General features: G+C 47.0%; 1 protein-coding gene across 3 annotated transcripts in view; it reads right to left on the bottom strand.

Moving 5' to 3' along the window:
• CTDSP2 (CTD small phosphatase 2) overlaps nt 1–25087 on the bottom strand; it is a 71968-nt gene extending 46881 nt beyond the window's left edge. The window contains exon 1 of one of the 3 annotated variants that reach the window (XM_053372684.1): nt 24478–25087. In XM_053372684.1, coding sequence (XP_053228659.1) covers nt 24478–24541 — 64 coding nt within the window. In that variant the 5' untranslated portion in view covers nt 24542–25087. The remainder of the gene's footprint in view (nt 1–24477) is intronic. The other 2 variants (XM_053372666.1, XM_053372674.1) reach the window with 2 other exon arrangements.
• Nucleotides 25088–25298: the final 211 nt, after the last annotated feature.

The following is a 25298-nucleotide window of genomic DNA, read 5'->3' as shown; positions in this document are numbered from 1 at the left end:
TAGAACTGGATATGGAACAACTGATTGGTTCAAAATTGGGAAAGGAGTACTACAAGGCTGTACATTGTCTCCCTGCTTATTTAACTTATATGCAGAATTCATCATGCGAAAGGCTGGGCTGGATGAATCCCTAGCCGGAATTAAGATTGCCGGAAGAAATCTCAACAACCTCAGATATGCAGATGACACAACCTTGATGGCAGAAAGTGAGGAGGAATTAAAGAACCTTTTATTGGGGGTGAAAAGAGGAGAGCGCAAAATATGGTCTGAAGCTCAACATCAAAAAAACGAAGATCATGGCGACTGGTCCCATCACCTCCTGGCAAATAGAAGGGGAAGAAATGGAGGCAGTGAGAGATTTTACTTTCTTGGGCTCCATGATCACTGCAGATGGTGACAGCCGTCACGAAATTAAAAGACGTCTGCTCCTTGGGAGAAAAGCAATGACAAACCTAGACAGCATCTTAAAAAGTAGAGACATCACCTTGCCAACAAAGGTCCGTATAGTTAAAGCCATGAGAGCTGGACTAAACGACTAAACAACAACAGTCAGAGTAGACCATCCTAGTAGGTCCGTATTATTATGTACACTGTATTTATATTTTTGTATACACACACAGACACACTGTTGGGCACTGCACTCTGTGAATGAATGAGAAATTTGTGAAATTTCTTAGGATACTTAACACAGCTAGGGTAATGTGGAAAGCAGAGTGCTGGATTGGAACCAGGGCTGCATCTCCACTTAGCCATGAAGCTCACTAGGTGACCACAGGCCTTTCACTCTTGGTCGTCTCTAGGTTGTTGCTGTTGTTAGGATAAAATAGGAAGGCCACTGTAATCCATTAATCTATGGTCCACTATGACGTGCGAACTGGAAGGGAGAGAAGGCCTTTGGCTACAGGAAAATGGTACAACGTGCCAGTTTGCTTTTGTACAACACTGTTCTGAAACACCCTTAAAAAACAACAACAAACACACACAACCCTACTGCTTCTACAACTTTATATGAGATTTTTTTATTGTCCCAGATACTCTGACAAATATTTTTGTATATACAGAACTGCCAGCTGCACCGAACAGAGGGGCTAGAACTTCTGGTCTTGAACACCACCAATCCATTGTCTTCCTAGAACCTCATGGACACAAGTATTTTCCCACATTGGAGATATGCTGCACCCATTTATACTTACTAAGCTGGGGGGGGGGAGGGGAGAGGAATCACAGGGCTGCCGTACGTTCAGACATTTCCCGGACGTAACCAGAATACTGCAGTCGGCAGCCGTGTCCACGCGGAAATAGGCCAAATGTCCGGGAAAATCCATATGTATGGCAGCCCGTGTCGATTTCCCATAAAAATAGCTAAAAAACAGCTCTTTGTGATTTTGCCAACAACTTTGGGCAAAACTTTGCCCCCCAAAAAGGCTCAACTTTTCTGTCTGAATTTTCACTGTTTGAAATATGGCAGCCCTAAGAATCAGCACAAAGACTATCCTGCTTTGACTCACGGTGGAAAATCATGTGTGTAATATAGATGGTTATTTCTGAAAGTCACCCAATGATCAAAGAGTTCTGTGGGGTAGCCCCCTTTACAGCCCAGAGGCTACAAACTTGTCGCTGTTCTTGTTGGTAAGCTGCAATTTTTCGAGGCTGAGTTCTTCGCCAAGTGCCTCATTTTCCCCTTGACGCCCCACTTGCCTCATAAGCACCTTCCCAGTTAGAACCTCACAAGCATTAATTCCAGCAACATGTGTGAGTGCAGAGAAAAAGAAATTTAATTTTCTCAGGGGGAAAAAGTCTTGCAAGAAACTGAGGCGGAAGCTATCTGACAACGCTTACATGGACGAGTACTGTATTTTGTTCACAACTGCTGCCATGTTTCAACTGGGCCACAGTGTCCCAATTCAGAAGCAGAGCACCATGGGTAGATATTCCAGAATCCATAGTGTCACTGAAAACGAAAGGCAAACTGCACTGTGGGCTCTCTGGATGGCTCAAAAGACACCTTGAGCATGCAGGAACATGTAGATTTTCTGACCCCCGGGTTATTGCTGAAGGTGGTAAGAAATTAAATGTTGTCCTCATTTGAAAAAAAGGCCACATCTTCTCCCAGCCTTTTGGAACTTCAAAGCACAGCAGCAAAATACCGTATTTTTCACTCTATAAGACGCACCAGACCACAAGACACACTTAGTTTTTGGAGGAGGAAAACAAGAAAAAAAATATTCTGAATCTCAGAAGCCAGAAAAGCAAGAGGGATCGCTGCGCAGTGAAAGCAGCAATCCCTCTTGCTGTTCAGGCTTCTGGGATAGCTGCACAGCCTGCATTCGCTCCATAAGATGCACACACATTTCCCCTTACTTTTTAGGAGGGAAAAAGTGAGTCTTATAGAGCAAAAAATACGGTATTTATGGGGGGAAACCGGAAACCTATACATCTAGAGAAGGGGACAGCAATCTTTTTCATCAGGGGGCCAGTCCCTCAGACCTTGTGGGGGCCGGACCATATTTTGAAAAATATAAATATCCTGCAAGCCAGTCCTGCAGCTGTCTCCAGACCTGGAGGAGGAACGCACTCTGCACGCACTCAGGAGCGCGTCTCGGCGCTGCCCGCTCACCGACGTTGTTGACGAGGAGCAGCCACTCCATCAGCCTGTCCCCACAGAGCTCCCAGGCAGTGTGCACCATGCACTGCAGCCCGTCATCGAAGGCCAGGTCAGCGGGCAGGCCGCGCATGTGGAGCGCCAGGCAGGTGCGTTCAGCTCACCCTCCGGCTGCTCCAGTGCAGCCACTAAGTGCGCCACCAGCAGCAGCGCCGAGCCGGCCACCAGGCGCACCAAGCTCTGGTTGAAGCCCCGCAATGCACCCATCACGATGCCCAGGGCACGGCCCAGACCCACTACCCGCCAGCCGGCCTCTCCATCCATGGCCGTGCCGAGTTTACCTCAGGGCGCAGGCAACGAGGCTTCAGATTGGCTGCAGGAACTTCCTGCAACCAATATGAAGTCGTGCCAGCATCTTGGAAGTCAATCCCCACGCGGCCAGGCGTCCGCAGAGCGCGGGAACTGACTGTGCGGGTGGCAGGGTCCGCGGGCCGGATTTACAAGTCTGGGGGACCGCATCCAGCCCCTAGGCCTTAGTTTGCCGACCCCGATCTAGAGGCACATTGTAGGTGTTAAGTTGGGGGTGAACACATCAGATGACACAGGGATTCTTCAAGCAGCTCTTGTTTATTCACAGGCCAGAACAGAACTGAACTGAAGGGTTCAGCCAGCCTGCTTATATAGAGCTCCACTACAATGCTACAGTAACCATTTTCTGTAACTATCCAATCACTGAACGTCACTTTCAATCCCTTATTTGCATATGTGGACCTGAACTATCTACAGTATCTGCCTGCTGGCCCAGGGTGAGAACTTCAGTACATAACAGTAGGCAAACGTTTACACAGGGATCGTGGGCTGAGCTACAAGGCACTGGGAGCTCAGTTGGTTAGAGGCATGGTGCAGATACAGTGGTGCCTCGCAAGACGAAATTAATTCGTTCCGCAAGTTTTTTCTTCTTGCGAGTTTTTCGTCTTGCGAAGCACCGTTTCCCATAGGAATGCATTGAAAATCAATCAATGCATTCCTATAGAAACCGCCTTCAGACCAGGTCCGGGGACAGTCTGTCCCCCGACCTCTTCTGAAGGCTGGGGGGGACGGACAAGGGCTTTTCTTCCCACCGCCATCCTTCAGAAGGCTGTTCTGAAGGCTGGCGGTGGGAAGAAAAGCCCTTCTCCCCACCCCCCACCCCACAAGCTCCGGGGACAGGAGGGCTTTCCTCCCGACCCCCAGCATTTTAAAAGCCCCGGGACAGCGGAGACTTCTCTGCTGTCCCGGGGCGATCTTAAAATGCTGGCGGGCGGCAGTGAAGGCTTCGCTGCAGACCCCCAGCATTTTAAAAGTCCAGGACCTCTTCTGAAGGCCGGCGGTGGGCGAAAGTCTTTGCTCCCGATGGCCAGCATTTTAAAAGCGGTCCGGGATAGCGGGAAAGCCCTGCTATCCCGGACCGCTTTTAAAATGCTGGCGGTGGGGAGCAAAGCCTTTCGGCCCCCGCCGGCCTTCCTGGACCTCTTCTGAAGGCCGGCAGGGGGCGAAAGGCTTTGCTCCCCACCGCCAGCATTTAAAAGAGGTCCCCGGAGATTTCCCTATGGGCTTTCTTCTTGCGAAGCAAGCCCATAGGGAAATTCGTCTTGCGGAACGACTCAAAAACGGAAAACTCTTTCGTCTTGCGAGTTTTTCGTTTTGCGAGGCGTTCGTCTTGCGAGGCACCACTGTAACATGTTTGATCCCCGTATGGGACAACTGCATATCCTTGCATTGCAGGGGCTTGGACTAGATGATTCTCAGAGTCCCTTCCAACTCTTATCATTCTATGCAGAAAGAAAAAAATCTGTATCCTTTTGAGCATTCACTGTTTTAAAGGCCTGTCCTTCTCATTCCAGGATCAGCAAGTTCAGAGATCTTCATTATCATGCTTCTGTGACACAGTGAATGACAGCACTCTTACAGGAATGTTCCCCCTCTGAGTATCTGAAGCACAACAGGAGAAGCAGCAGATTGAGGAATGAAAAGTCGGCATCTGCTTTCAGTGCAACATTCGGGCATGCATTGGGTACACGGCACCAAAAAGACTTGGAAACAAAGTCAGGATCTCGCTGGACAGATCAGGCCTGAACAAGTTGTGACCTAGCAGAGTTAAGCATGCAGAGTATATTAACCAAATCAGGGCTGTTAAACCTCCCAGGTTTTTTGCTGCTCACCAGAGCAAGGTAGCCTGGCCAAGCACTACTCTAAAATTCCTTCTAAGCCCGTACGGTGGCTGCTGAAGTTTCTCCAGACTTTTCCCAGTTGTTTTCAACCCTATCTTTACCATCTTAGGGACTACCACCTTGTTTGGTTTGCTTTCAGGACATATTCACAGGATTCTGAATTCGAGACCAAATAGCAGCCTCCACATTGTGAAATTTCAGAATAGACGGGATTCTGCCTCCAAGTTTGCACTGAAACCGTTTCTCCTTGTTTAGAACACTGGGGTCTGCTGCTGGGAGGAGAATGTTATTGCTCTATGCAGAAGTGTTCACACCTGGGCTAGAGATGAATCAGGAACAAGCAAACCATGTGAAGCTGGTTTAAGAACAATGAATCAAACAGTAGTATCTTATAACAAGGTACTGTATTTTTAGCTCTATAAGACTCACTTTTTCCCTCCTAAAAAGTAAGGGGAAATGTGTGTGCATCTTATGGAGCGAATGCAGGCTGCGCAGCTATCCCAGAAGCCAGAACAGCAAGAGGAATTGCTGCTTTCACTGCGCAGCGATCCCTCTTGCTGTTCTGGCTTCTGAGATTCAGCATATTTTTTTCTTGTTTTCCTCCTCCAAAAACTAGGTGCGTCTTGTGGTCTGGTGCGTCTTATAGAGCGAAAAATACGGTACATCATGCAAACATATATTAAAAACCCAGTCCTGGGAATGCAGTGAATGAAGGCACGGTGCAGGACAGTGTGAGCACAGCCTTCCTGTTTTCCATAATCATAAAAATTATCTCCCAAAGGAAACGCAAAGATGGGCAAAAACCCAGTATGAACTAAGGAATGATCTCCAAAGACCTTACTCAGCATGTGCTTTGTATTATACAGAATTGTAGCTAATCATGCCATAATTTTCTTTATAAAATTTGCAAATTGCAGCAATGTTTTGCTGTATTGGGAAAATATGCTAAAATGCAACCCTCCATATATCAAAATGAATGCAACCTTTTGAAAGGAGCAAAAATAATAAAAATCCTGTTGGATGATGTCATCAGATGTTTCAGCCCTCTTTAGAAATGCAATACACCAGAGAAAGGAGAAATATGTGAAATAAATAAATAACAGCTGCAAATCCTTCCATACATTTCCTTTCGGGCCATTCAAACTGTGTCCAAACTGATTGTTTCCTTTGCAACCTATTTTTAACAAGAGTAAAGAAAAATACAATGTAACACCAGACAGGAAATGGATTCCAGAGCGCCCTTAGCAAGGAAGGATTATTCCTCAAGTGAGGTTAGCAGAGCGGCCTGGTGGATATAAAAAAAGATTGAGTTTCTCAGAAACAGCTCCTTTGTATAGGCATGGAGACCAGTGACCTAGCTCAGGGTCTCCCAAACTTCTGATAGCAGAGACGTTTTCTCTGCTGTCCCAGATATACCAGAATTCCACTCCCTTGGAAAAAGCCGCCCATCATGGATCAGTGTTTGGAGTTCACGGAATCCCCCCATTGCATGTTCCCGTTTAGTCCTCTCATGGTACCCTACAGCAGGGGCAGTGTTAGTGCTAAGTTGTGGGCGAACATATCAGACGACACAGCAATTCTTCAAACAGCTCTTGTTTATTCAAAGGCCAAACAGAACTGAACTGAAGAGCTCAGTCGGCCTGCTTATATAGAGCTCCAGAACAACGTAACTGTAGCAACTTTCTAAAACTATCCAATCACTGAATGTCACATTCGATCCTTCATTTGCATACAAACTATCCAATCACTGAACGTCACTTTCGATCCTTCATTTGCATAAGTATCTACAGTATCCCCCTGCTGGCCCAGGGTGAGAACTTCAGTACATAACAGTTAGAAACTCAGATACAGAAGCTAATTACCAAATGACACTTTAAACATGAGTTACAACGGAATGTCTAGGCCCTTTTCTTTCTTATTAGGATCATTAATTTTATTTCTATACCGCCTTATATTTTAAAGGGAAAAAATCTCAAATTACGTAATTTACACGTAATTATGCACTCCTTGGAGAAAAAGGGATATAAACACAATAAATCAGTTCTTCTGCTTACCTGCTTAAGAAAGCTTTCCAGCAAGATGCAGGTGTCATTTGCCAACCTGCCATCCAGAGATCTCCATATGGTCTCAACTGGACCCACCAGTAGCAAAACGGCACCTGGCAAATTTCTAACACTGAGGAGGGATTCTCAAACTGTGGTCTCCACCTGTTTCATCCTGATGGTTTGCAGCCTGTCTCCATTAAACATTCATATTGATTTCTAATTGTAGTTTTACTGCGCCTTATTTATTATATTGTGTTTTACTGCATCACAGTTTTAATTCCGCAGAAATTGAACGGTAACACAATAAAATACGATTAAAAAAAAATTAAAGAAGCAATGCAGGTACAATTAAGAATCATACAGCATCTAGCATGGCAATTGCTACGACAGATGATAAAATATCTCAGTGGTGTACCAAGACCCTCAGCAATTTTCAGCTGGATCTGCGAGGTGGGGGTGGGGGGGGTGAGTCTGGGAGCCACTGTAGGAGCATGTCTCTTGGCAGGTTTGTGAAGACACCATCATTGATGTACTGCTCAGAGGACAAGCCGAGACCTTTTTAACTCTCTAAGGGTTTTCAATGGGCAATTTGTGTATCTCTGAGTTTTTACCCGACTCCTAATTGTTCCTTAACAATTGTAGAGGCTGCTTGTGAAGATTTTAGCCATACATTCTTACTGCACTTAACACAATTGTTTGCTGCTGTAAGCTTCTTTGGCTATTCCCAATAGGAAAGCATTATAGTTTTAAAAAAATACCTAGCTTATAATTCTCAGTAGGCCTTAAAGCCAGGTTTCAGAAACATTTCCTAAGGCTCTTTTCATTTAGATCTTTTAATAGGTGAAGTCAGAGATTGGACCCGATGTTCTCTACCTTCAAAGCTCACCCTGTCCGAGAGCTTTGGCCAGTTTCACCCTATGGCTGCATGCAGGTACATGCACAGCTACATCCAAAATCTAGCATCTAGTAAACCCAAACCTATTCTTTATTTATTTTAAAACCTACATCTTTCCCTTCCTCCCAAAGACGCCCAGGGCAGCAAACAACAAGCAATAAAAACACATTAAGCTCAGTTAGTAGAGCATGAGACTCTTAATCTCAGTTGTGGGTTTGAGCCCCAGCAAAAGATTCCTGCATTGCAAGGGGCTGGACTAGATGACTCTCATGGTCCCTGCTACATAAGCAGTCTCTAAGCAACTTATAAAACATCAAGCAGAGCGTAAAATCAGAAAGGGGGGGGGAATCCCAGTACATGACAATAAAACCATACAAAAATCCACAGAACAGGCACACTAAAACAGCAGCAGAAAAAAACAACAGCCAGTAGTTAAAATGGCTCAATAAAGCTGACTATGAACCCACAATAAATAAAGCCTTGGCCTAGTGAACTCTTTTTATTATGAAAAATAAAACGACAAAGCAAAAATAACGGACTGAAATGCCAAGCCTTTAACATAGGTATATCGTTTTATTTTTTTAAAGCTTTCCTCTGCAACCTATGTATTGCTTTAATGATACATGTATACTGCTTGCTCACTTGAGACTGCGGCCAATCGAAACTGCCCTTCCCTATACAGTGGTACCTCGCAAGACAAATGCCTCGGAAGACGAAAAACTCGCAAGACAAAAGAGTTTTTCGTTTTTTGAGCTGCTTCGCAAGACGATTTTCCCTATGGGCTTGCTTTGCAAGACGAAAACGTCTTGCGAGTTTGTTTCCTTTTTTCTTAAAGCCGCTTGAAGAGGTGCAGTTGCGACGGGCCGTGCTTCGCAAGACGAAAAACCGCGCAAGAAGAAAAGACTCGCGGAACGAATTAATTTCGTCTTGCGAGGCACCACTGTACTCCCATTTTGCTCTTCAAAATGGGCTCCACATCTCTTGCTTTATAGGGGACAGATCTGGGTGCAGACAAACAGGTCAACCGCCATCTTGCTTGGTCTCAGGATACCAAACTTTGGGCCTGCGCATGCGCTCAGTCTTTTCCCTGCTCAAATAATGCACTCTACGTGGGGCTACCTTTGAAGGTGACCCAGAAACTACAACTAATCCAGAAAGCGGCAGCTAGACTGGTGACTGGGAGCGGCCGCCGAGACCACATAACACCGGTCTTGAAAGACCTACATTGGCTCCCAGTATGTTTCCGAGCACAATTCAAAGTGTTGGTGCTGACCTTTAAAGCCCTAAACAGCCTTGGTCCAGTATACCTGAAGGAGCGTCTCCATCCCCATCGTTCTGCCCGGACACTGAGGTCCAGCGCCGAGGGCCTCTTGGCAGTTCCCTCACTGCAAGAAGCCAAGTTACAGGGAACCAGGCAGAGGGACTTCTCGGTAGTGGCACCCGCCCTGTGGAACGCCCTCCCACCAGATGTCAAAGGAAAAAACAACTACCAGACTTTTAGGAGACATCTGAAGGCAGCCCTGTTTAGGGAAGCTTTTAATATCTGAAGGACTATTGTTGAAAGCCGCCCAGAGTGGCTGGGGGAACCCAGCCAGATGGGCGGGGAATAAATAATACATTATTATTATGAAACAAAAATCTCTCCCTCCCCATCCTTCCACGCCAAGCTGCATTTTGACCTGCAGGATTGACAGGAGGGGAAATCATATTAGGAATTCTATAGAGTTCGTTTGCACCATCAATGGGGAAGGGAGGGAGAAAGAAAGCAACATGCTGAGGGTGATTTTGAGCTGAGAAACCGACTCTTACAACAACATTCTGGAGGGGAAAGGATTGAGCAATCTCTCCCCCCACATACCTACTGCAGGTTGCATCTGGATATTTTCTTATTCTCAGAGAGAGAGAGAGAGAAGAGAACATTATCATTGCGGTGGTGGGGAGGGAGAGAATAAGGAAAGCGACAGTAATAGTTTTAGCCCAAGCCTCCAGCCTCTTCACCTAAAAGACATGAGGGAAAACAGGCAGGCACTTTTCGACTCAGTTGCCCAACAAGTTAAACCAGTTCTGGGTGTCTCTGGAAACTCGTGCAAAGGTCTTAAGATGAATAAATATTCTATTACATTCCTATCCCATCCTTCCTCTACAAAGCAGAGAAGAAAAGGGCTGTTTTCGCCACCATTTTATCCTCACAACAACCTAGATGTTGGGGCGACAGACGGCAACTGGACCCATCGCCCCCGATGTAAGCTTCGGGGTTTGGGCTGGGCAGAGATTGACAAGCACTTGGCTTGTAAATTTTATTGAAAGTTATTTAAGGAACTGCACACCACTTTCAACACATTATGCAAAGACTGTGTTTAAGCTTTTGTTCTTCCACACAGGATTCCTTCTCCTCCCTCGGTGCAGCCATACGTCCCACTGCTGTCACAAAATTTCTAGCTCCAGGACACAACATGGGACATTTCCTCACCGGCTGCCTCTTGCCACATCAGCCCATGTAATCCAGACCAACGTGTCACAACAGGCTACAGACACAGTCCTGTATGGTTCTCTACGCCTATGCACCTGATGAACTCAATCGGTCCTAAATTGGACTCACTCTCTTCTTAGGATAACAGCCTATACCTGTAAAAGCAGGGGTGAGGAGCCTGCAACCCAGTAAAGGGTTGCGGCGCTCATCTCGCTTTATTGGCCGAGGGAGCCAGCTTACAGCTTCCGGGTCATGTGGCCAGCATGACTAAGCCGCTTCTGGCGAACCAGAGCAGCGCATGGAAACACCGTTTACCTTTCCGCCGGAGTGGTACCAATTTATCTACTTGCACTTTGACGTGCTTTCAAACTGCTAGGTTGGCAGGAGCTGGGACCGAGCAATGGGCGCTCACCCCGTCGTGGGGATTCGAACCGCCAACCTTCTGATCAGCAAGTCCTAGGCTCTGTGGTTTAACCCACAGCAACCAAATGGCACAGGTAAGATCACAAGTTCCCCCTTCCAATAAAATGCAACCTAGAGAACATAACACATGTCATGAGACAATAGTCCAGATTGAGGGGACATCTCTAAGATGGTAAAAAAACCATAGAGCCAAAACAGGGGAGAATGGTAGGGTGCCATGTGCCCCACGTCACACTTGAAAATCACTATGAGGGCATCAGAACCATAATGCAAAAAAGGGAGACTACGTCCGCATTGGGGTATGTCCTATCTGGGTGGCCTTGGTTGCTACCCAAAAGGCTGACTGTAGCTGCAAGAAGGAGGTGCCAATCAAAATGAACTGCAGTTGGGAGACTGGGCAAGAATGTTACTATTTCAACATGGATCCATCCACACGTCATCAGGCAGATGTATTAAATATCACACAGACAAGTGGCTCGAGACACTCTGGCAAAAACAGCTCCAGGAGAGGACAGAATGAATTAAGAACAGTGTGGTCTAGGGAGCAGGTCCCTTAAATCCAATCCTGTAACTCCAGCTGGAAAAGCAGCTACAGCACAAAACTCCTTTTGGAGCATCATGCAGCCCCTGGATGAAAGTTGCGCATGTCCCAGGGTTGTGACCAGAAGGCACACTAGGCCACACACTTGCTGAAGTTAAGCTGGTCTGGGTCTGGTCAGTGGTGAACTCTGTGATGCTGTAGCCATAATGTCCTCTTCCAAGGGTGGCTAGAGGGTGCCCTAAAGTTACTGCTGAACTGAAACTCCCATGATCCTTGAACATTGGCCAAGCTGGCTGGGGCTAACGGGAATAGAAGCCCAATAACATCTGTGAGGCATTAGACTGACTAGCCACAGAATAGGCCAATCACTTATGCAAGTCATTATTTGATGATGATGATGCCACCATCAAGAGAGGAGCATGTATATCTGAGCCCAGCCCTAAGTTCTGCACCATTTGTATACATTAACGTTACAAGAGGAGGTCTTTCCATTCCCTGGGTTCATCTGTCCATCTTCTGAATTTTAGCCTGCCTCGGGTTACGTAATATCGTGCAAAATAATATAGCACTACGTTACCCAATATGGAACGAGCTTGGTCACCAGAAGTTGGAGATCCAAATTCTGCGACATCTTGTTCCCTTGGTGCGCAAACCCCTGCAGGACCATTAATCATGTCTTGAACGGAATACAAATGTCTGCCACCAAGGAAGCGTTTCTGTCACAGGAATTCCACATTTCACACACACACAAATCAGCATCCCCATTAAGAGTCCTATGTACAGCAGGATTGGAGAATCTGTGGCCCTCCAGATGTTGATGGACTACAACTCCTATTCCCCCTGACCACTGGGCCATGTTGGCTGGGGATGATGGGAGTTGTTGCCAGACAGTGTCCCACTGTCTCCAGAAGAATTACCGTATTTTTTTGCTCTATAAGACTCACTTTTCCCCTCCTAAAAAGTAAGGGGAAACGTGTGTGCGTCTTATGGAGCGAATGCAGGCTGCGCAGCTATCCCAGAAGCCAGAACAGCAAGAGGGATTGCTGCTTTCACTGCGCAGCGATCCCTCTTGCTGTTCTGGCTTCTGAGATTCAGAATATATTTTTTTCCTTGTTTTCCTCCTCTAAAAATCAGGTGCGTCTTGTGGTCTGGTGCGTCTTATAGGGCGAAAAATACGGTAACTGAACTGGAACCAGAGCACTTCAATTGTCCATCCATAGGAGGGAACCAGCAACCGTACAGGGGGATTCTAATGTATTCTGGCTGGCTGTGTTTGGATGATCAAAGCTCAGCTTAACAATGAGATACGCATGAGGCTTTTGCCCCCATGAGCAGCCTATGGTGGAAGATGTAATTAAACCAGGATGCATCCAATTATCCTTAGTTTCCTGTTTCATCCAACCCGGGAAACCATGGTTACCAGTTTCAGAATGTGCCAGGATCCCGAAACACGAAGCAATGGTTAATTAGGGACTCCTGTGTTCATGCAAACTGCAAAAGAAGATGTGAAGGAGCCATGTGCACAGACCAACCGTTTGTTCTTAAGCCAAGATATATTCACAGGGCACTGTGAAGATTTCCAGCATCACAGCAAAGGCAGCAGACACACAAAAAGCCCAGAAATACATTCAGAATTACAACCAACACCTCGCTTCTCTCCAACCTTCATTGCCCGTGCATAACGTCTTTTATTTTTAAACAGCCAATCATGGTCATTCTTAAGCTACTAAGGCAGCTCCAGGGTTTGTTTGTTTTCCCCTACAGGTTTCGAGGAAGCAGAATCTTCATGATAATCGACATTATTCACAAGAACCTACATTATTCTGTGATAATGGAAGGGGGAGTTTCTCCCCCGTCCCAATGTCACACAGCTTCAAAGACAGCATCATCCTTTTGTGGCGGCAGCAGGTGGCTGGGCTTTGTTTTGCTGGCTGAAAGCTAGTGAGGTTGTCAGGTGGATGTTGCTAACCCCTCTCAAGGTGCAACTGGTTCTAGTTGGACCATATGCAGCAGCTGCCTCCTGCAAACTCTGGCAAGCAGTCAATCCTTTTCCTTCAGTCACCCTCAGCTTAACACCAATTGCTAGTTTCCTAGGAAGAGAACTTGGAGGTCTGCCAAAGTCAGAGCCTAGGCGTATTTCAGGAGAGATGCAAGACATCTCCCCCGCCCCAAAAAAAGAAATGTTAAGCGTGCTTTTAGTTGCAAGGGAGGGATAACAGGGGCATTTCTGTAGTGCTTTTAAAACTCTCTTAGCCCTGAATGTTAGGATTTTTAAAAAAAATGAAATGTATGCCATTCTTTACCATTAAACATCAACACTGTAGGGAAATAGGGACTTCCTGCTTTGCAGAAAAGTGCAAAATCAAATGATCGTGCATGAGGAACATAAATGGAACATGTGCTTTTTACACATGTCCTGCTTGTGGATTTTCCACTTGTGGCCACTGTGAGAACAGGCTGCTAGACTAGATGGCCTGCGCTCTAATGTTCTCATGCAGCATATGGTCAGTACAGTTGTACCTTGGTTTTAGAATAGCCTAGTTCTCGAACATTTTGGCTCCTGAACGTCACAAACCCGAAAGTGAGTGTTCCGGTTTTCGAACAATTTTCGGAAGCCGAATATCCGACACGGCTTCTAATTGGCTGTAGGAGCTTCCAGCAGCCAATCAGAAGCCGTGCTTTGGTTTTGGAATGTTTTGTATAGTATGACTGTATTTAAGATATTAGGTCTAGTGTGGAATGCATCATAGTATTGTGGGGTATGCATGCGAGGAACAAGGCTTGCTCCTGCAATGGGACTTCTGTCACCGCCCACTCCTCCCTCTGTGCACCCCCTAAATCTGTTGGGGGAGGGCTTCCTCTAACCCTCCAGAGTAGATTTTAAGAGGGGGGGGGCATGGAAAGCAGACCTTGTTCCGGACACACAACAACTTGGTTGAATCCCAGCCCTAAGTTCAGAGACTGAGCGAGACCAGCCAGAGTGGCACCCTCTGCCTTGACTCCTGCAGCCTAACACAGTAAAGCACATTTGGCCCTGTGTGCAACTTGTTTCATAGGCATGCAAGACGGGGCAGCAGTCAGGTTTTATTTATTCCTTGGCACGACAGCTTCTGAGCAATGAGAACTTAGACTTTTCGTAAGAGTAGCCTTAAAATCGCTCCACTGTTTGTAACGCGTCCTTAATTTCTGTGCATGCTGGGAACTTGCTAACGACACATAAATGAATACTTACGTCACTGTGATGTGTAGAAGCATGCCCGTCAAAGACACAGACATTCTTCAAATTCTTAGGCACCAACAGCGTATTTTTAGGCAGCCAAGCAATATATTGTGCACCTGGGATTTTGCAAGCTTTAGACCACAGTCCCCATCTGTCCACTAAAGTTGTGTTAAGTTACAAGAATATAAATCCAGTTGCACTTCAAGAGGGGGGCAGACACACAGAGAGAGAGGCAGGGAGAGATGGAAGCGTCTACAGAGCATAAACTTACAGTAGTAACTTCCAGGGGGTTCGCAGCATCACATCTTTTGCAGAAACAAAACAAACAAATCTATTGACACCTTATGGGTTAACGATATAAACCTGGAACAGGGGTCACTTCATTCAATGCATGAAGCATTATTCTCACTTGGCGAGTGTGTACACTGCAGACATATTTACTTGTTTATAAAAGGTATTTATACACTGACAGTTCATATAACACAACCAAGTGGTGTGCAGCAATTATGCTTTTGATCAGGCAATCATTTTGTGTTGCATACATATTTGGGGTTTTCAAGACACGCCTGAAAATGGAAAGCGAGGAGGGCGTCTCCCAAATCTCTGCTAGAAGATTGTTCCATTGCTTATAGAAGATATACGGTAGATACACACAGACATAGAGGGTGGAGGGTGGCATGGCAGTCAGTGACAATCCCACGTGAAGCTCAAATGTGCACAAGATATTGTGTGGACTTCTTGGGATTGGGAGTTCAGTGCTAGAGAGTATGTCCTAGACCTAGGGCAGGCATGGCCAAACTTGGCCCTCCAGATGTTTTGGGACTACAACTCCCATCATCCCTAGCTAACAGGACCAGTGGTCAGGGATGATGGGAATTGCAGTCCCAAAAACATCAGGAGGGCCTCGTTTGGCCATACCTGAGGACCTAGGGTCTAGCAGCGTTCTTAAACTTGGGTTCCCAGCTGTTGTCGAACTCCCATCATCCCTGACCCCTGGTACACCTAGCTATGGATGATGGGAGTTGTAGTCCAACAAGAACTGGAGATCCAAGTTTGAGAAAGTTGAGGGGCAAGCTCCCTCCTGTGCAAGCTTTGACACTTCATATGAGGGCTGTGGCCCTGTGGCAGGGGGTGGGGGGAGGCAGGGTCTTTGCACGGCAGGTTGGCCACTTCAGGGACATCTGTGGCCCTTCCATTGAAATAAATCAAGTCTCAAGTCCAGGGATAGGGAAGCTTTTTTAGGTCAGAGACCACATTCCCTTCTGTTCAACCTTCTCAGGTCTGAGTTCCAGTGGTGGGAAGGGCCAGAGGGAAAAGTGGGTGGAGCAATGGGTGCAAATTTTATGCTTCATATTGTAGGCTAGTTTCTATGCATATAATATACCTACACCCCTCTCTCTATCCCCCTACTCTTGGGATATAAAAGGGAGAGGAAACATGATGAAAGTATTTATCTAATGTTGCCATACACACATACTCAGAATACTGCAGTTGGAAGCAGTGTTTGGGCAGAAATCAGCTAAATGCCCGGGAAAATCCAGATGTATGGCAACTGACATCGTCAATGTCATTTTTGCCTATTTTCATTAAAAACAGCTTTTAAATGTCATATTTTTTTACCCATTTCCATGAAGAAACTCAACATCATTGGGCAAAACTAAAAAAAAAAAAAAAGCTCAACATCTTAAGCTCACAACTTTTCTGTCCGGATTTTCACTTTTTGAAATATGGCAATGCTCATTCATCCAATTGCAAACCCCAACCCCACCTCCCAGCCAATGAGTGCAAAGACACGGAGGAGATTGACAACAGCTTTGCACCCCAGTTTTACTGAATGAATGTTCCTTGTGGTGCAGCGCTATATTGTGTGTGTTTTAGGGGCATGTGCAGAATTCAGCGGGACTCGCTGAACATTAGACGCTCCAAACTCCCTGTGGTCATGGGCTGTGCGCAAGGTTACAATGCATGCGCACCCAGCTTCTCACTGCCTCACGATTCCTGGCGAGGGGCTTTTTAAAGTCAAAATTCACTTGAAACGTGAACAGGGTGGAGGTGAAATAACTGGAGCTACAACCACAGAAGCTGTAAGGTGTAGCAATCTCCAAGTCGACATTTCTCCCCTCCCCAAAAAGGTACCCACCCAACCGGCTTGTCAGGCGACACTGCAAGCTACCAAGTGTAGAGAACGACAAACTTTGGTAATAATTAGGGATGAACCTGTGTTGCTGCTACCAACCGATGATAACATCTGTTCTATCTACTCTCCTTTCCGCAGGATACAAAGCAAAACTCTCTTCTAGACAGACTGGGGGTGGGGAGGGAAAGTGGAAATGGATATGTACAACCCAGACAAACCCTTCGCCACCCCCAACGTCTAGGCTTTGATATCAAATGCTTTGGCACCCGGCCAGCACAGAATCCTGCATGTATGTGTGGAATCCTAGGCATCCCATTTTTATGTCGTTGGATATTCTCCTAAGGATATCTGATTGTATTGAAACTGATGTTTTAAATCCAGAAGCATGGATAAAGTACCGTATTTTTTGCTCTATAAGACTCACTTTTTCCCTCCTAAAAAGTAAGGGGAAATGTGTGTGCGTCTTATGGGGCGAATGCAGGCTGCGCAGCTATCCCAGAAGCCAGAACAGCAAGAGGGATCGCTGCTTTCACTGTGCAGCGATCCCTCTTGCTGTTCTGGCTTCTGACATTCAGAATATATTTTTTTCTTGTTTTCCTCCTCCAAAAATTAGGTGCGTCTTGTGGTCTGGTGCGTCTTATAGAGCGAAAAATATGGTAGTTTGTTCAAAAGTCTTTCAAAAAAGAAAATAAAGTAAAGCTGTAGAGCTGTGTTTCCCAAACTTGGGTCTACGGTTTCCCTCATTCCTGATCACTGGTCCTGCTAGCTACAGACACGGGTGGCGCTGTGGGTTAAACCACAGAGCCTAGGACTTGCTGATCAGAAGGTCGGCAGTTCGAATCCCCGCAACAGGGTGAGCTCCCGTTGCTTGGTCCCTGCTCTTGCTAATCTAGCAGTTCGAAAGCACGTCAAAGTGCAAGTAGATAAATAGGTACCACTCCGGCGGAAAGGTAAACGGCGTTTCCATGCGCTGCTCTGGTTCGATGGAAGCGGCTTAGTCAGCCACGACTGAACCTAATGGTCAGGGCTCCCTTTACCTTTATCTTTACTATCAAAAGCTACAACTAATGAGAGTTAAACTCCCCAAACCCTTCACAAACTACAGTTCCCAGGATTCTTTGGGGCAGGATGGAGTGGGGTGACATGGATGTTTAAAGTGGCATGGTACTGCCATGGTGTGGACGGGGCCTTACATGGACCAGAGCTTACATCCCTGGGTTCCCTGCCAGGGAAAGTGGGGTCTGGAAGGAAGGAAAAGCTCGGGAAGGCTTTCAGCACCACTCATAGCCATGCCGGGATGGAGGGTGGGCAGGAGGACTTCCTTAGATGCTCTGGTGCTGATGTCAGAGGGGCCTTCCTCAGAACAGAGACCGGGGTCAGGGATAGCACTGGGGAATTTTTTGCCTCTGAGAACAAGAAAAGTGTTAGGCAGATGGTGGGTGGAGAACCTGCTATTTCCTGGAAGGAAGGAACCACACACAAGAATACCAGTGCTGCTCACTATGTCTTGGTGCAAGTCTTACAACAAAAGCACTCTGTGTGTGTATCACATACACATACATGTAAGCATAGCAGATTTGCAGCGATAAATGATTGGATAAGTGAAAAAAAAAAGGTTAAAGAAAGGGAATTACAAGTAATTTAGATCAGGGGTTGCTGAAAAAGTTTAAAACAGGGATGCAGAAAAGGGAGGCATGGGGAAGTCGTTGAAATTGGGTATAAGAAAAAAAATCTATGAAATTATACATGTTTATATGTTTGTTTGTTTGTGTATTGTTGTTTGTATTGTCTTATAATATATGTTGAAAAACTAATAAAAATTTTATTAAAAAAAAATACACATACATGTGAAACATCATCAATAATTTACTTCAAATGGGGGGGGCAGCTGAACCACAAGATTGGACCCCATACAACTTAATTTCTGTCTTTGTATTATTTTACTGTTTTTGTGTTGATTTGTACAACATTTACATTACACACACACACACACCCAAAATCAATAAATATACAGAGAAACAAAACACAGCTTTTCTGGTTAGCAAGTTGCCCGATGTGTTTTGAGTTATATTTTTCAACCAGCAAGACACCTATCTCTCTCCCTCCCTCTCTCTCTGAGGACAGCAGGCAAGATTTTGGGAAGGTCTTCCTTGACTCTTCCCCTACCCAGGGCTTGGGCTTTCCTAGATACTGTATTGTCAAGACTTACATTGCTGTCCAATTTCCTTTCCATTATGGGTGGCCGTTTCCTCTAAGTCCAGAGGCATCAATGATGCTCTCCCATATGAACCATCCCCCTCCCCATTTTCAGTTTTCCACCTTTGCTCAGGCCTTCATTTAAGCCCTGCCGACCTGTATTACCAGTCCTGGGACATATGCTTTAATAACAGAGGCGTCTCTGAGTAGATTTCCATCACTGCCAGCTGACTGCAGCCTGCCCGCACCCGCCTAGGGTAAGAGCTAACTGCTTGTGGGTCAAAATGTCTTTGTTTGCATACATACATGCTTGATGTCTGCTCCTTGAGAGACCAACCCACAGAGCTAGTGGCAAAAAACATGGTGCAGGCACCTTGGGATGTGAGATTTACACACAGAGAGACACACACATACTTTCACTGTATGGTCCCAGTCCCTGACTCTGGAAGAAGAGGCTCAGATTGGTCTGAGTATAGATGGGGGAACCTGCAGCCTCCAAATCCCATCATTTTCCACCAGCGTGGTCCATGGTGAGGGATGATGAGAGCTGGACTCCAGAAGCACATCAAGACTGCTACCTGGAGATGGAATAAGCACCCCTAAGGAGGTGTATAAGGGACACGGTTGGCGCTGTGGGTTAAACCACAGAGCCTAGGGCTTGCCGATCAGAAGGTCGGCGGTTCGAATCCCTGTGACGGGGTGAGCTCCTGTTGCTCGGTCCCTGCTCCTGCCAACCTAGCAGTTCGAAAGCACGTCAAAGTGCAAGTAGATAAATAGGTACCGCTCTGGCGGGAAGGTAAACAGCGTTTCCGTGCGCTACTCTGGTTTGCCAGCAGCAGCTTAGTCATGCTGGCCACATGACCCGGAAGCTGTACGCCGGCTCGCTCGGCCGATAAAGGGAGATGAGCGCCACAACCCCAGAGTCAGTCATGACTGGACCTAATGGTCAGGGGTCCCTTTACCTTTACCTTTAAGGAGGTGTATATGAGTGTGAAGAATGCTTTTCCACTGTATTGCCTGAGTATTTATGCATTTCTTTAAACTGGAAGGCGGGGAGGAAGAAAGAACGAAGGGGAGGGTCATGCAAGGATTCATATTCAATCCTATCCTTTAAGCCAGGGGTCAGCAACCTTTTTCAGCCATGGGCCAGTCCACCGTCCCTCAGACCATGTGGTGGGCCAGACTATATTTTGTGGGGGGGGGGGGGAATGAACGAATTCCTATGCCCCACAAAACCCAGAGATGCATTTTAAATAAAAGGACACATTCTACTCATGTAAAAACACGCTGATTCCCGGACCATCCGCAGGCCGGATTTAGAAGGCGACTGGGCCGCATCCGGCCCCTGGGCCTTAGGTTGCCTACCCTGCTTTAACCCACCTTTATGCTTGAATACTGTATTGTGAGATATCTGCAACCATATTCAAAATAAGAGCCTCAATCTCCCCCACAACAATGGAAGTTACAGAGGAGGGCTTTGTTTATTCCTTAAAAAAAATAAAAATAATGCAGCTGGACTCTTCCATTTGGTTACATGGATTTCAAGGAAAGCCTTGCACAAAGGCTTGCAGCCTGGAGTTTGAGAACCACAAGGCTAAACTGATTTTATCCTAAACAGTCCAAGAGAAATGACTGACTATCCAGGGGGGAAATCTCTACGCAGATCCTAGCAGTAGCAATAACAAATCTCAGTGGCCCAAATAGCAGCTCCTGATCGGGGGAACATTTCCCACCCCCAGTTTGAAACTCCAGGAGTCTCTCACCCATGAAACAGTGACCTGCCTGAACTCTTAAGGATACAGGAGGAAGGCCTTTTCGTGCTATCTGTGCTGCATCTACATTTCACACCCATTTGCTTCTCATACACAAAATCATTTCTTTATTTTCATTTCCCCTTTCCAGCCAGCTTCTTCCTGGAATCCAAGGTGGCTTACAACACAATAAGTTCCTAATAATAATAATAATAATAATAATATGGAATTGGGAGAGGGAATCAGTTAATCAAATTTCTTCACATAATAGGGAAATTGAGCCTGTTTGATCCCTAACCCAGCCATTCAGAGCTAAGTTCAGCCAAGGAACCATTCTGGGCTGACCTTTCCTAGACCTCGAAGGGAAGGGAGTTCCTCAGTCAAAGAGCAGCGACTGAAAACAATGATCTATGAATTCCTTCCACCATCTTATCTTGCTGGACATCCATTACTCAATAGCTGAGAACTGTCAACATTACATTTTCTTTATCATTCCTCACCACCCAAAAGCCTTGGATAAATATCCCCAGTTCCTTCAGGATAGCTCCTAGATCCTGCCAGCACAACCTCTCCTTGGGAAAAATCTCTCTTCTTCTGAGTTACTCCCTGCTCCAGTTGACACGAAACTCAAGCTTTCTTCTGGGCCTTTTTGTAAATGTGAAGGCGGTACTGTATTGAAAAGAGCAGCTCTTCCTTTCTCTAAACGGCTGGCGAGGTCCCAAAACCAAACAGGGGCACATTCCCACGATAAAGAGATTATAGCGAACCACTCAAAATCCTTGCCTGTTGCTGATGGAGCCAGTAAAAGTGACTTGCATTCTCAGTGCCACCCACAGAGACTGCACACTTACACCTCATCATTATCTATAGCCTCCATTTAAATGCACTGGCTATAAAAAGACCAGAAACCAGGACCAGTAAATACCCCTAATTTTGCTTATTAGTTTTACAAGAGTAACCTCTGACACCTGGAGAAAGCTGGAGTCATCTTGTCGCTAACTAGCGCACCTAAACACTCTGACCCCACGGGGCCTTCTCTGTTTTGCCTCTTGTTTATCCGCAAGAGAATTCCATATCCAAGTTAGTCCTCTCTTCTCCTGGGCGACTGCCATCACAGCCTCCATTTTCCTTAACAGGGACAAGTCAAAAAAGCCTGGGAAATGGGACAGAGCTGAGATGTGCAAGACGAAAAACTGAACCCCTTTCAGGCATCAACAGAAAGCAAAGAAACATGAAAAGGGAAGACAAATAGAGAGACTTAGAATTTTTTCTCTCAACATTTTTCTTTACTCAAGTAACCAACAGTTAGCACTGTATTATTCGTTAATTTAATATGTTTTTTTTAGTGCTTTTCAGACAAACTCCACTAAGCAGTTTATAGAAAATGAAAAATAATAAGCATGAATTAAGAATAGATAACACAAACAGCAAATACAAGCTTCAGGGAAAGCTTTTCAAAACTCCAGCTGCGTTCACCCCTCTTAAACACAGCTTAATCCTATGTATGTTTATTCAAGACCTACTGAGTTTAGTGGGACTTGCTCCCAAGTATGCAGACATAGGATTATTGCAGCCTAAATCCTCAAAACCAGGCACTTTCGCTTCTCTAAACAGGTGGTCACTCAAGCTGAATGCAGAGCTCTCAAGTGGTCCAAAAGAGGACATAAAGCTTACCAAACATACCAGGACCCTACTTTCCCCAAATCAACACACTCCATAGAACTAAACTAAGGGCCTGGGATAGCTTAGTCCGTGGGTTCAAGCCCCACGTTGGGCAAATAATTCCTGCACTGCAGGAAGTTGGACGAGGTAAGCCTTGTGGTCCCTTCCCACTCGACAACTCTATGATTCTATAAAGGGATGGCACTCATTAAATCACAATACATTAAAAAAGACACACACAGCAACCTCTGTAGCCTTCCAGATGGCTGAAATTTAGATCTAGAAAAAATCTCTGTCAAGACCACGGACACTTCACAGGGTTCACATACAGACACACACAGGACCAGCACAAGAAAAAACAACACACCAAGCAGTAAATGACAAAAAATCAGGTGCCAAGGACTTCTTGCCCAATGAGGTCCCAGAACTTCTGGGGCAAAAACTGGCATCCCACAACCTCTTTTAGAAAATGCTGTGTGTGTCTCCCCACCTTACCAAGAGTCAAGAGAGATGAAGAGAAAAATATGCCGTTTACACTGTCCAGAAGTATAAATAACCACACCAAAAACACACACACCCCAAACAGTATTGTTTGTTTATTGTTATTACTTCTATTATTTTGCAAGCAGATCTGTCCAGGAGCATTTAGGGCAACAAACAAACCTGCAGCCTAAGCCTGCAGAGGAGGAAAGGGAACGTCAGCCTTGCTGTAAGACTGTGATCCCATGCACACTGACTTGGGAGCAAGTCCCATGGGATGTTCTTGCAAGTAAAAAGCAATGCATTCGGGTTGGGCTGCCCAGCATCCAACAGGGCGATCAGTCAGATGCACCCAACAGAGGACAGCGTCCATCGCCCCCCCCTTTATACCCCACCCTGTGATGCTTAGCCCTTTGCAATAGGAATTCTAGAGGCCCCTTCTGTCAAGAACATAAGGGGAGGGGAAGCGGCCCGCCAATAGCGGAGAAGCAAAGGCTGGACAGCAAACATCAGCTGAATAAACACAGGCAGAAATAAAAGGGGGGGGGGAGAGAGAGAGAGAGGTTTGTGGCAAAGGAAAAATGCCAGCGCTTCCAATCAGGTCTTGGGAGCCACCTCCAAGGAGGAAACTGGTTTTAAAACGCACACACACCCCAAACAAGCCATCTTTTAAAAATATGAAACACAGTGCATTTCAACACTGAGGAAAATGCTGATTAAAAGGTGGAGTCAGTACTCTGGGGAAGAAACTGCAAGAAGCAGACCGGTTTCCTTGACACACTAAACCCAAACCTGCCAGCCTCAAATGCCCTTAATAGTACTCCCACTCGACTCCCTGCGCATCCTACGCATCGGGAGATTCGGAAAAGACGCGTGGAATATCCAGACACAGAACCACGTCCATTTTCGAGGACTCTGGTCCATAGGATTTAAAACAACAACATGTGGGGCGGGGGGGGGTTGTGTGTTTTTTGGAGGTTTGCCTGGTGAAGAACTTCGCTTCCACTCGAGTCCAGATTAAAGGGCGGCTACCAGACAGGTCGTCTGGAATGATGCCTATAGATGGGCATTTAAAATTTCCGACTTGAACGGGGGGGGGGGAGAAAATCAAGGCACGCTTCACATTCTGATCGGTTCGGAAGCAAAATGAGGGATTCGCGTGCCTTACGCGCGCGCGCAAAAGAGCGCGCGCCGGGCGGCGGGGGGGGGGGAGGTCGTATGAAAAACAAACGCTGGGGTGGCTCTTGCCACATAACTGGGATGTTTTTTGGGGGGGAGGGGAAATCCCCCCAAATCCCAGCCTCTCAAGAACAGGCATTGGGGTAGCACGGGGGGGGGGGAAGGCGGCGATTCGGAGCAACAAAAACAAGCACCCCTCCCTCGCCTTTTCGCACCAGCACCGGAAGAAAGCACCATACTTTCCCCCAAGGCCCCCCCTTTAAAAAAAAAACTAGTGAGGAAGGGCGGGGTGAGGAGAGATCTAATTTCGGGGGGGTGACGACGACGTCTCTGCCAAAAGGGCTATAGATTTAGAAGAGATATTAGATGGGGAAATGACAGCCAGTAGATCAACATGGATCGTCCGTATAAAAATGGGGACAGCGTTGTGTAAGAGGAGAGGCTTCCCCAGGAACTGGGGTGAGAAGGGGTGTTTAGGGGGGGAGAATATGTGAGTGTTTTCAAGGCGCGTGCACGCCTTTCCTCCCCCGCCAGGGTTCAAGGGATCTCCCTGCCCCGCACCGATCCAGAGCAGAGCGCGCGCAAACACACAAACCCACCCTCGCCGCCCCGCCGAAAGGAAAAGCGAAAACCCACCAAACTTTCCAAGTCGCGCCGTCCCCTTACCTTGTTTCGAAAGCACCAAGGCTTCGTCCCTCTGCACTTGGGTGATGATGGACCGGCTTTCCATCTAACAATCCCACAGACCCTGGGGATCCTTTGGTTGGAGGGAGGAGGGAAGAGGAGGAGGGGGGTGGAAAGGAGGGAAATGTCCAGGGAGGAGGAGGAGGAACGGGGTGGGGTGGGGGGAGCGCAAGGGAGCACGATGTCGCCCACTCCCTCCTCACTTGCCCAACCCCGGAGGAAGCCGCGCGCGAAGGCAGCGACGCAGATGCTCCTCAGATCGGGTCCAACATGGAGAATCCAGGGCTGGAGCGAGGGAGGGAGGGAGGGAGGAGAGGAAGGAGGGGGGCCACACACACACACACACACACGAGAGAGAGAGAGGAAATGGGACACAGGCGGTTTCCAGTCCCCCCGCCTCCTCCAGATAAACAACCAGCCGCAGCAGCTCCCTTTTGCAGCTCGCCTCCCGCCTGACAGCTCCCCGGAACTGGGCACCGCGCCGGGCGCGCAGGGCGAAGGCGCAGCTGCGGGGGAGCCCCGCTCGAGGTTGCAACGTTCCAAAGCTTTTGTTATTTTGTCGCCCGTCCGGGGGCTTCTCCACGCAGAGAGAGCAGCCTTGAAACCGCTCCGGCCTCGCGATTGGTCCGGCGCGAGGCGCGGGGGGGGGGAGTGGGGTGGGCGGCGCCAGAAACTCTACTATGCGGTGTTTACCTAACAAACATTCCAGCTGCCGGAGGGAAAGGGAAGGGCGGCCCAGGCCACGCCTCCTCGGGGGTGGGCGGCCGGAGAGAGGGGGGGGGCGCTTCCTAGAGGCCGCCGCT

This window comes from Podarcis raffonei, chromosome 2, assembly GCF_027172205.1.
Source record: "Podarcis raffonei isolate rPodRaf1 chromosome 2, rPodRaf1.pri, whole genome shotgun sequence".
Classification (NCBI taxonomy): Eukaryota; Metazoa; Chordata; class Lepidosauria; order Squamata; family Lacertidae; genus Podarcis; species Podarcis raffonei.
The sequence above is the reverse complement of the archived record's forward strand: the minus strand, read 5'-3'. Positions and strand labels throughout refer to the sequence as shown.